This window comes from Poecilia mexicana, unplaced genomic scaffold, assembly GCF_051168715.1.
Source record: "Poecilia mexicana isolate PSO_F unplaced genomic scaffold, ASM5116871v1 scaffold_13, whole genome shotgun sequence".
Classification (NCBI taxonomy): Eukaryota; Metazoa; Chordata; class Actinopteri; order Cyprinodontiformes; family Poeciliidae; genus Poecilia; species Poecilia mexicana.
In genome coordinates, this window is record NW_028263382.1 from 19678309 (window position 1) to 19691026 (window position 12718).

General features: G+C 40.5%; 1 protein-coding gene across 1 annotated transcript in view; it reads right to left on the bottom strand.

Annotated features, from left to right (window-relative positions):
* The window catches only part of veph1 (ventricular zone expressed PH domain-containing 1), a 67591-nt gene that overhangs the window by 50057 nt on the left and 4816 nt on the right, over positions 1 to 12718 (bottom strand). Inside the window, exons 2-3 of the mRNA XM_014998104.2 lie at positions 3827 to 4295; positions 3451 to 3669 (exon numbers count right to left, since the gene is read on the bottom strand). Coding sequence (XP_014853590.2) covers positions 3451 to 3669; positions 3827 to 3964 — 357 coding nt within the window. The 5' untranslated portion in view covers positions 3965 to 4295. The remainder of the gene's footprint in view (positions 1 to 3450; positions 3670 to 3826; positions 4296 to 12718) is intronic.

Genomic DNA, 12718 nt, shown 5'->3' on the forward strand with positions numbered 1-12718 from the left:
ATTCCCTTCTGCCACATGGTGGCAGTGTAAATACTGGGTTACCAAAATCCAATGAAGCTGATATGAACTCAGTCAAATTATCAGTCCACATCAAAATATGACAAGATTTCAAAACTAATTATAATTATACTGATATAATTTAATGCTCTCAGGTTATTATTTTCTTATTGTATTTTTTGTGCGTAGTTATTGTGAAAGTAAAGACCGCAGTGTGTTCAAGTCTGCAGAATCTTCTTGATCATTTTCTTTGAGAATAGATGTACAGGTTTATACATCCAACCTAATTCTCTTTCATCTTTCTTGAGGGCTAAATTTAAATATCTAGATCAAGACATTTCACAGAGTCTGTGTGGTGAATGTTCATTATAAGACAAAAATCTCTGTTTGTGTTTACACTTCCCTGTGTTCAGTTTATTTACAACCAGCAAGCCAATAAACCTCTTCCTCCAAGAAACCACTGCCTACATTTCTCCTGCTCCTTGTGGGAGTTTCAGAGGAAGGATAAGACAAGTGTGTTGGTGTAAATTCAAAATGACAGCGAGGTAAAGAGAGAATCAAAGATATTGGAGATCAGGGGGGCTAGAAATCAAGGAGGACGGTTTTTAAAAGGTAAAGAAAGAGATTCGCACAGTCTCCTGTGATAGCTATTGTAACTGGGACATGAGAATCAGACATTTCTGCCAGAGCTGTCAGTCGTTTTAGTGTCACCTCTGTGTGTGTCTGTGTGTGTGAGCATGCGAATGGGCTTTTTCTGAAGAATTGGACTCATTAGGATGGTATTAACACATTCCCATTCCAGAAGGAACAAGGACAAGGGGGTGGAAAAGGCAGAGGACAGAGTTTGTTCATGTCTAAACCTTTTTGCTTGAGAAATCCAAGATGAGAAATCCTATTTTAAAGTTTCTCCATCAATTATTAGCATTTTGTACCTTTTGTGTTAAAATAAAAGTTGATGTCATTTGAACCATTTAAATGATTTTTGTGTACAAACCTTTACCATCTACGATAACACATATTTCTTCCAATCAAATTTTCAACAGTTATAGGATGCAAAAAAAAAAGATTAAAAAAAAAAATAAATAATAATAATAATAATAATAATAATAATAATAATACAGCAATGGGAAAACTTATAAACTGGGCAAGGGCAAGTTAAATTTATCATGCACAGCACCTCCACAGGCTTTGGCACCCCTGATAAAGATGTGCAAAAAGCCTTAAAATAAATTGGTTTTTAAGGGCATCTTGGTGACCTAGATGTCACTGTTTTCACAGTTCTCTAACAGGGAGCTTTGAGGGTTATTTTTTACCTCCCACAGCATCCACCTCTCTGTCTAAAGTTGAAAAATATACTTGGGTTCTGCCTTGAATTTAAAACGTGGCGAGATCAGTCAGTGGGAATTTTCTTGATATATTAGATTAAACATACACCTGTTTTCTTTATTCACAAGTTATCTTGTCTTTTCTGAAGAGCAGTTTAGACAAACAAGTTGCTGTGCCAAGTCCTATTTTTATCCTTGGGAGACAGGAAGTCATGCATTATTAATTCGACATTCCTAGACACTTTGATCAACTCCAAAAGTGAAGAAAGTACAAAATTACTAAAAGAAATGCTCATGTTACACATATCTCTCACTCTATAGAAATGGTTTGGGTTAGCAATAATTTGCACATCTTAAATGGTAAATAGTGGTCTATGTGACACTCGTATATATTTTAGTACCACTTTTATTTATGGTTCTGTTCAAGCTGAGCTATTAGGTCACATGAAATCATCACAGACCCTTTTCTTGGTCAGGAAAATTGTTTCAAAAGTAGTTGTTATACGCAGGTATATGAGAGATGCTGTGACATCGTTTAACACACACATACACACACAGTCTCACTCTGAGGAAATGAATGTTATTTGCACATGTGCAAGAATCACAAGCACAGCAAAACTGTGTGCAAAGACTGCAAACCAGAGATTTGACCCCTACTTTTCAGGCTGTGACATTAAATTCAAAGGACATGTAATCCATTCACAAACGACCTTGTGGTAAACTTTGAACAGAAAAAACACCCAAATGGCTTGATGCCTTTACTTTAGCCATGTCTTAGTTTCAGTTTCTCCAGAAAATAGCACATTGTTAAATGAACTGATTAACAATAGCTGTCAGCAGTACTCTGGTTTGAATTAGTAATGCCCTAATTGATATCAGTACATCACTCAGAGAAAAGGCTTTAAAATGTCATACTGTTGTAAAAAAAAAAAAAAAAAGGTAGATTGTAGCTGATGTCAGGATTACCTCAGTGTATGCAATATTTGAGCTTGTTGAAGTAAAAAAATAATATTCATATGTGTAATAAAATTTTGACATTTTCTTAGCATTTCAATTATTTTAATTACAATAGAGTGCCTTGGAAAAATGAATAATTAATATAAAAAATTGATATAGTCCATGTTTTTTATGATTTTATTTTTTCATGTTTGGGCTTCTTGCAACTAGAAACTTCAATGCATTTTTTATGGATTTTATGTGTATGGTTTCTCAACATTCCCAGTCCATACTGAGCTGTGGCATCATTGTAATACATTTTTTTTATGTGTTGCCATATTAATAACTTCTCCGAATAATGCTCCGTTTGCTTTCCTTCTCAGTTTAGGCTGATGTCCATGTCTAAGTAGGTTGGCAGTTGTGCCACTTTCTTCTTCTTTTTCTCAGTTGATGTTCAGCAATGTTTTGCTTTTCAACCTTACGCAGCTTTACACTTCTACAGCTTTACTGCATCTCTGACCTGTCTGCTTTTTTTCTTTTGAATGTAAGGGCTAGATTTAAAATTAAATGACGGTTTACTAATCTGATGAAGCTAGAAGCTGTACCAGTTTTTATTTATCTCTTGATAAATGATATTGCAAAAGAAAAGTGAAATATAAATCATTATTTATAGTTTTTAAGTGAGACATTGTTTTTTATCTGGAGAATAGCACCAAAATCTGTAGGAATCGTTCTATTCTATTCTATTCTATTCTATTCGATTCTATTCTATTTATACTTCACCTTATGTCAATTTGTCACAAAATCCCAATAAAATGAAGTATGTGGCTTTAATCTTACAAAAAAATAAAAATCCCAAGGACTACAAATAGGTTTAAAAGTTGCTATTGTTCCCTTATTCAACAAACTTGAGGTGTAGCTTTGAATTGTATTTCAGTACAAAGCTATAGATGGGCCATGTTGAAAGAAAATACTAATACATCTGTAAGACTCTCTTAATGCACTTTGTAACTATGTGAACATCTTAGTGTATAGAAACCACATTTTTTAAGAAGATTGCAAATATCAACCTTATTTAACACCACAGGCATAAATCATTTTCCATCTGATGACAGGTATGTGCAAAGCTATGTCCTTTAAGAGTTCCAGGTCATCAAACCCCCCAGTGTGTCTGTCTCTGATGAGCATGTACCTGCAGGATGCAGCTGGTGATGTCAGAGGCTATCTTTGCGTGCGGCGTGTCTTCGGTGCTTTCCCCTTGAGGAGTCAGGTTATGTTCAAGACAAGACTCCCACAGGCCCACCAGGGCCGTGCTGTGTCGCTCGATGGAGCCGGTCTCTCGGATGGCCGTGGTGATGCGTGTGATGCAAATCTCGACCACGGCCTGATCATTGTCGTTGGTCAAATAGTCCTGTCGGCCGGCAGAAAGAAGCAGGCGGCAAAATTAAGAATATTAATAATACATGACAAAATAAATAATTCATTAAAGTGGCATTTGCTATGTAAGTATTTACATAACTCTCAAAGGACTGTGTATCGGTTTTGCCTGTTTAGACATGCTTACTGACTGGTGAACAGGAGATGTCCTTGATCTGATCCAGAGCTTCTGACAGGCCGTCTTCGATCTCCGTGTCCTCTAGAGAGAACAGGTCTCCTGCTCTGGACAGGTCCCTCTGGCCAAGGACCCGACTAAACAGCTGGTGCATTCTGACCCTGAAGGAGCGGTCCGCTGAGACCAGCTTATACTCAGGACTTTACGATCCCGTTTTAGAGAATGAATAAAACATAACAGTGTGGGGAAAAACCTGAACTAAAGAAATGCCTTTTCTGTTTCACTTTTTGAAGAAAGATATGAAATATCAACCAGAGTTATTTCCATTTTAACAGTAACACCTAAGTCCACCTCTGTGAGTCCAGGATCAGGTAGGCTGGATGTGACTGGACCAGTTTGGGCCAATCTTTTCTGGCTGAGTGTGAAGTCTGTTAGTGTGGATGACAGTCATATTCTGGAGAAAGGAGTCTTGAAAGAGCAAAGTCCTGAAAGAGAAAGAAGAGAGAAACAAACCAAGAAAAAAAAAAAATCAAACACAAGACATTCTGCAGCACAGGATAAAGCCAAACTACAAGGCAGAATCATCTGAATGTGTTTGAAAAGTCCCAGTGTCTGTCTCACTTAAGCATGACGGAAGGTAGGCTTGATAGCAAACTACCAGATGTTAGGGCAGCAGAGCTGATTAGTTTTTCTGTCAGGAGTAGAGAAGGACAGCTGTTTGGGCGGCTCTTTTCCGTCACTGAACAGAGCTCAGAGACAGATGGGCCTGCAGCTGGAAAGTGAGAACTTCTACAAAATTCAGTAGAGTTTGGAAACAGCCTAACTAAATGTTGGTAGTGGCATCAAAAACAAAGCTATAGCAGTCAGAAGATAAACCTGCAATCCAGACCACAGTCTGTGGTTCTTCAATAGGAGTTTATCATTACAGTGGTGCTGGATGATGTGGCTGAAAAACTTATCACGATATATGCATTTCAATCAATATTGAAAATTATTGATTAGGTTTTTTTTTTATGTCTAAAATACTACCAAGTTGGTGATGTGACCTTTCCTGTTTAGTCCAGAGTTTTCACTGTTTCATGATCCTGTCGCCAGTTCACCACTGTTCCTTTCTTTTGATAGATCCTCAGCACTTAATAGTTCACAAAAAGTGCGTTTGGGAGTTTCTCTGACCTCCTTATCAAGTCAAATCCACTGAAATTTTTGTCCAATTTTCCTACTTCTAACTCATCAAATCTGAAGACAAAATGCTCAGTTTTTTTAAGTATAGACAAAGACTGCAGAACTGTGTGGTCCATTACACAACACCACCACAAAAACTTCATATAAAGGTAAAACAGGCTAAAAAGGAAAAAAGTGAATACAAGAATTTCAAATAAGTTTTAGTTCAATAAGAAAGAAAAAGCAGATATTCACAGACCAACACCAGGCTACAACATCCCCAGATCCTCTGCAGTTTGCAGTTCACACATTTACTCAGTGGAAACACACTGCTGTCTTTTGTTTCCCCCAGCCTACCTGCTTTAAATCCAAGGTTATTTTTTTAGAAACTGCCCACTCTTTGCAAGAGCATGGTTAATATATGATGACTTGATATAAAGCCTTTGGTAATCTGTCACATATCTGCAACCAAATGGTGCATAACTTCCAAAATGCACACAAAGGAATTGCTATCCATCTCACAAAATATTTATATTTTGGTACGACATGGGAAGTGAAAAGAATATTTTTACAATAATTACTATTGCTATGACTCTATAGTTCAAAGATTTAAACTAAATGCCTTTACTATGTGGTGTGAAGGAAGGTAAAGTTGTGGGATTGGAAAGTACCACGTTAACCATTTACATGCGACGGTCGCTCGCCTTGTCAGCTTTAATAAAACAATAAAACATTAACTCTAAAAGCAACACCACCAAAAAAAAAAAAAAAAAAAAAAAAACAGCGAACACTCCCACACCATTTAAACTGGGATCTTTTGTTTCCTCTCCTCCTTGGATGTGAGGCTAAATAAATGTATCTGTGTCACTGCGTGCTTCCAGTATGAGCTTCCCTCTTCATTCGGACACAATCTAATCCTCACCCAGTTTCCCTGTGAGCCACACAGAAGTGGGCCTCAGCCAGACCAAAGGAAAACACAAAGCAGATCATTGGGGAGACTTATCTCTGCTGCCAAGCCAGCGCCAGCCATGAAGACTACGCCAGGGCACAACAACAGGATTCTATACTGGTCCTAGCCTGGACCACAGAACCAAAAAAAAAAAAAAAAAAAAACAAACAAACTAAGCAACTATAGAGCAAAGAGATTTATCTTTAACCCACAGGCATGCCAACGAAGGAGCATTACCATTTATAGGATCAGAGATCTTTCTGTGGAAGGAGCTTAAGAATTAAAACCATAATGAGATCCTTTTATTTTCCCTGTGCATTTTTTTCTCATTCTCTACCAATGGAATACTAGTTATACTAATATTCTATATAATGTTTCTGATGTCAAAATTTCTCTAACATACAGAGATTTGCACAAAGCGGCTCTATTTTTTATCCTCGTCTTATACTTACAGACTGTTGTGAACAATTAGGAACCCATTGTCTTTAAAGTGTGGGTTTAAACCCATTCTGAAGTTTTTGCTCATGCAGCACGAGCTTAACAGCAATTTTGAATCAACTTACAATATTTCCTTCCTATTCTCTATGAATCAGTTTATTAATATTTTGTTTTCCTTGTTCTCTCTGGCTTCCTCCTCTACACCCAAACATTGCATACCTCAAGAATTGAACCAGTAATTTCTGGTAGAAAGCTGATAGATGTCGCTGTTTTAGTCTTGTAACTGAGCATTTAATAACGGTAAGGTAAGGTACAACTTTTGACACCCATGACCCCAAATACAAGAATGCAGGCAACAGTCATTTTAGTACATACCTACCAGATAAAACACTTAGCAATAAAATGGTAGTGGGCCAGAGAGGCAATGGGACAAGGCAAAAAAGTAGGGAAAAAAATTCAATAGGAGGAAGAAACAAAACTCGCACAGAGATATGCAGACTAGAAGAAAGATAGCAGACTGGGGACAGAGGCAAGGGAAAGTCAGAGATGGATAGTGAATCAGAGATGGATAGTGTTTCAGTGTCCTGAATTCTGGATCTAAACTGCAGAATGTTGGCAAATATGGTTTCCATTAGGTCCCCTGAATACTGTACACACAATCACAAAGAGTATGATACAGTGTCTGTTTATGTACAGTGTGAGCCTGCGCTCTCAATATGTCACAGAGCACCTGAGTAACTGAGCACCAGTGTGTTTGCGTGTGTGTGTGTGTGTGTGTGTGTGTGGGTGTGTGTGTGTGTGTGGGTGTGTGTGTCTGTAACACATAGCGAGGGAAAAAAAGTGGGTCTGAGGAATTTCAGTTCTTAAACAATCAGCAAGTTACTATTAATCACCCGGCTACGGCTCAACAAGCTTAGGAATGTACCCTTTAGACATTTATTGATGTTTTAAGTTCTGTTGCGTTGCTTTTGACAGTTGGTGGTTACCATAGTAACCAGTAACTGACAGCTCTTCCCTTTTTCTGTTGCTGTCTGTTACTGTGGTGTGTATTAGAATAAGCTCTATTGTAAAATATTATATTTTACAATATATTTTGGACAAATGTGATAGTGTACAGTGTTTCTTAAGTAAACTTGCTATGTTTTGTGTATATTTTTAAATGTTATGTTATCATTTTAGCTTGTTTAATTGTACAAATGTTAACTGCTTCTAACTGTTGTTGCGTTCTAGTTTTTTGAGGGTTATTTATTGTATTTTATTTCATGTATAGAGGCCAGAAGCTGCAAGACTGGCAATAACCACCAACTTGGTTTTTTCCTTTTGTTAAGGTATGTTTTAATTTTTGATATGTTTCAGTTATTATCTCTGTTAATGTTTGAATGTATGATTTTATTTTTTGTTCTAAATTATATAGTCATTGTTATTTATGTTAAAGATGAGATTAGCTATATGGATTAATGATATGAATTTACCACTATATGATCACAGCCCCCTTTTTTTGTTGATGTCTGTTGCTGTGGGGGCAGAAGCTGAATCCTTTAAAACAAAAACAGGAGACTTAGAAGGTAAAGGTAAAGGTAATTGTATTTGTGTAGCACATTTTCAGCAAGAAGGCAATACAAAGTGTTTCACAGGAATTAAAAGTAAATACAAACAAAATAACAAACCAAAGGAAAGAGCAAAAGAAGAAAAATAATCCTATTGAATACTCCTATTCAGGGTTGGTAGATAAGTATAAGTAAGTATCCTCTGGTCTAATTCCTTTTCTGGTTTGGAAGAATAGGAGTCTAAAACGTAGTTGCTAAGGTACTTTTTCTGGATTCTAAGTTTGTTCTAATCCCTGTTCTGGGTTGCTAAATAAGTGTAAGTAAGCAAGTATCCACTGGACTTCTGGGTTGCTAGATAAGTATAAGTATTCTCCGGACTTTCTAAGTATGCTATAAATTTGTAAAAGTAATGAGTACTCCACAGTTTCTAAGTAATGATAAAAAATAAACGTCCCTGTTCTGGAATAATTTTTTCTGGATTCTAAGTTGCAATAATAGGAGTCTCTCTGCATGATAATCTAAAAATGTATCTAATATTGGTCCAAGTAGTGAGTACTCTACAGTTTCTAAAAGATAAGCTAAAGAGTGACTAATAAACTAGATAATCTGGTCTAATTCCTTTTCTCGGTTAAAAGTGAGTACTCCACAGTTTCTAACAAATTAAATAAGAATAGGAAAGGACATGGTAACATTCAGACAAAACAAATACATGAGTATCTTACTTCTGACAGTAATGGTTCTTACCGTATGTGTAAACTTGGCCGGTGGAAAACAATCATAGGTGTAGGAACCAGGGTGGAAGCAACAAAACGCCTTCAAAACAGCGCTCCTCTCTCCTGGAAAATCTGAACGGCCCAGTGTGTTTGAGAGGCACTAGGCAGCAGAACCAGTTTCAGCAAGACGACCCGTTTCTCTAGAACTAGTATCAGCATCGCGACCCGTTTCTCTAGAACCAGTGTCAGCAAAGCGACCCGTTTCTCTATAACCAGTGTCAGTAAAGCGGCCCGTTTCTCAAGAGCCAGTAAGCAAAGCGGCCTGTTTCTCAAGAGCCAGTGGCAGTAAAGCGACCCGTTTCTCTAGAGTCAGTCAGCAAAGCGGCCTGTTTCTCAAGAGCCAGTGGCAGTAAAGCGACCCGTTTCTCTAGAGTCAGTCAGCAAAGCGACCCGTTTCTCTTGACCCAGTCAGCAAAGCGACCCGTTTCTCTAGAGTGAGTCAGCAAAGCGACCCGTTTCTCAAGAGCGAGTCAGCATCGTGACCCGTTTCTCTTGAGCCAGTCAGCAAAGCGACCCGTTTCTCTAGAGTGAGTCAGCAAAGCGACCCGTTTCTCAAGAGCGAGTCAGCATCGTGACCCGTTTCTCTAGAGTCAGTCAAGCAAAGCGACCTGTTTCTCATGAGTCAGTCAAGCAAAGCAACCCATTTCTCAAGAGCCAGTCAGCAAAGCGACCTGTTTCTCTACAGTCAGTCAGCATCGCGACTCGTTTCTCTTGAGCCAGTGAGAAAAGAGACCTGTTTCTCAAGAGTCAGTCAGTAAAGCGACGCGTTTCTCTAGAGTGAGTCAGCATCGTGACCCGTTTCTCAAGAGTCAGTCAGCAAAGCGACCCTTTTCTCTAGAACCAGTGTCAGCAAAGTGACCCGTTTCTCTAGAGTCAGTCAGCAAAGCGACCCGTTTCTCTTGAGCCAGTCAGCAAAGCGACCGATTTCTCTTGAGCCAGTGAGAAAAGCGACCTGTTTCTCAAGAGTCAATCAGCAAAGCGACCCGTTTCTCAAGAGCCAGTCAGCAAAGCGACCCGTTTCTCTAGAGTCAGTCTGCAAAGCGACCCGTTTCTCTTGACCCAGTCAGCAAAGCGACCCGTTTCTCTAGAGTCAGTCAGCAAAGTCACTCGTTTCTCTAGAGTAAGTCTGCAAAGCGACTGGTTTCTCTTGAGACAGTCAGCAAAGAATCCAGTTTATCTAGAGTCAGTCAGCATCGCAACTCGTTTCTCTTGAGCCAGTGAGAAAAGCGACCTGTTTCTCAAGAATCAGTCAGCAAAGCGACCCATTTCTCTAGAGTCAGTCAGCAAAGCGACCGATTTTTCTAGAGTCAGTCAGCAAAGCGACCCGTTTCTCTAGACTCAGTCAGCAAAGTGACCCGTTTCTCTAGAGCCAGTCAGCAAAGAATCCAGTTTATCTAGAGCCAGTCAGCAAAGCGACCCGTTTCTCTAGAGCCAGTGAGAAAAGTGACCCGTTTCTCAAGAGCGAGTCAGCATCGTGACCTGTTTCTCTAGAGTCAGTCAGCAAAGTGACCCATTTGCTGACTGAGTCAGCACATAGAGTCACTAAGTAAAGCGACCCGTTTCTCATGAGTCAGTCAGCAAAGTCACCCGTTTCTCTAGAGCCAGTCAGCAAAGGATCCAGTTTATCTAGAGTCAGTCAGCATCGCGACTCGTTTCTCTTGAGCCAGTGAGAAAAGTGACCCATTTCTCTAGAGTCAGTCAGTAAAGCGACCCGTTTCACTAGAGGCAGTCAGCAAAGTGACCCGTTTCTCTAGAGTCAGTCAGTAAAGTATCCAGTTTATCTAGTCAGTCCGCATTGCGACTCGTTTCTCTAGAGTCAGTCAGGAAAGCGACCTGTTTCTCTAGAGTCAGTCAGGAAAGCGACCCGTTTCTCTAGAGTGAGTCAGGAAAGCGACCCGTTTCTCTAGAGTCAGTCAGGAAAGCGACCCGTTTCTCTAGAGTCAGTCAGCAAAGCGACACGTTTCTCAAGAGTCAGTCAGCAAAGAGACCCGTTTCTCTAGAGTCAGTCAGCATTGCAACGAGTTTATCTGGAGCCAGTCAGCCTCGAGATCCGTTTCTTTTGAGCCAGTCAGCAAAGCGACCCGTTTCTCTAGAGTCAGTCAGCAAAGCGACCCGTTTCTCAAGAGCCAGTCAACAAAGAGACCGGTTTCTCTTGAGCCCGTCAGCAAAGCGACCCGTTTCTCAAGAGCCATTCAGCAAAGCGACCCGTTTCTCTAGAGTCAGTCATCAAAGCGACCCGTTTCTCAAGAGCCAGTCAGCAAAGCGACCCATTTCTCAAGAGCCAGTCAGCAAAGCGACCCGTTTCTCTAGAGTCAGTCAGCAAAGCGACCCATTTCTCAAGAGCCAGTCAGCAAAGCGACACGTTTCTCGATAGTCAGTCTGCAAAGCGACACGTTTCTGTAGAATCAAGTCAGCAAAGTGACCCCTTTCTCAAGAGCCAGTTAGCAAAGCCACCCGTTTTTCTAGAGTCAGTCAGCATTGCAACGAGTTTATCTGGAGCCAGTCAGCCTCGAGATCCGTTTCTTTTGAGCCAGTCAGCAAAGCGACCCGTTTCTCTAGAGTCAGTCAGCAAAGCGACCCGTTTCTCAAGAGGCAGTCAGCAAAGAGACCGGTTTCTCTTGAGCCCGTCAGCAAAGCGACCCGTTTCTCAAGAGCCAGTCAGCAAAGCGACCCGTTTCTCTAGAGTCAGTCAGCAAAGCGACCCGTTTCTCAAGAGCCAGTCAGCAAAGCGACCCATTTCTCAAGAGCCAGTCAGCAAAGCGACCCGTTTCTCTAGAGCCAGTCAGCAAAGCGACCCGTTTCTCTAGAGTCAGTCAGCAAAGCGACCCATTTCTCAAGAGCCAGTCAGCAAAGCGACACGTTTCTTGATAGTCAGTCTGCAAAGCGACACGTTTCTGTAGAATCAAGTCAGCAAAGTGACCCCTTTCTCAAGAGCCAGTTAGCAAAGCCACCCGTTTTTCTAGAGTCAGTCAGCATCACGACTCGTTTCTCTTGAGCCAGTAAGAAAAGCGACCTGTTTCTCAAGAGTCAGTCAGCAAAGCGACCCGTTTCTCTAGAGCCAGTGTGAGCAAGGTTGTTATCAGAACAACCAGAGGAATTAGAAAATTCATGCTAGTATCCAGTACCTGAGTGTTCCTGTTTGGTACATCATCTGGAAAACTGTACCTACCCTCTTACCAAAGTTTCCTAGAATTGAAGGTGGTCCTTGGCTCTCCTGTTTCTTCATCTACTGGTGCTCCTTATTCTCCTGTTCCGCCAGTCTTTTCCTTAGCCGAACATTTTCAGACTGTAAATCCATGTTTTGTCGGCTAAGGTACTCAATCTCTTCACAGTCTCTCTCGTGCCGGCTCAGGAGATCCCCTAACTACTCTGAAAGACTCTCTAGGTCTTCAGATCTCTTCTCTGTTGACAGCTGTGCCTTTGTCAAAGTCATCCGAAGCTTTTGGAGCCTTTGTTTCAGAGTCAGTCGGGCCACTTCCAGGCAATGCACTTCAGCTCTCATGTCCTCGTGTTTAAGATCTATCTTCTCTTGCTCTGCACGAAGAGACATGATCTGAGCATGAAGTGCGTAATTTTGCATCTGCAAGTATGTCATATTGTGCTTGCAGGTGTTGTTGCCTGGAACTCCTGCCAGTTTTGGAGCACTTGATTGTCCTACGGAGATTTTCAACTATCTGGCGGAGTTCTTCGTTTTCCTTCTCCAAATTTTCACGCGTCGTGTCCAGAGAAGTTCAGTCTGTAAGAAGGCTATCCAGATCAGGCACACATCTGTCACAGCCACTGTCAGCCATTTTTTTCATTCAGTCAACTGTAACTCTCAGCAACTGTACCTATCCTTACCACATTTGCTCTTCAGTCAACCTGAAATGTAGAATTAGTTGTCCTATGGAATTTGGGAATAAAGGGAGAGTCATCAGTGATGTCACAGAGAATGAGTGACATCACTGGTTCACAAAGCCACAATAAGCCTGTTGTGTGTGGGTGTGTATCGTGTATTTCAGGGGTGGCCAAGTCCAGTCCTCGAGAGCCACCATCCTGCA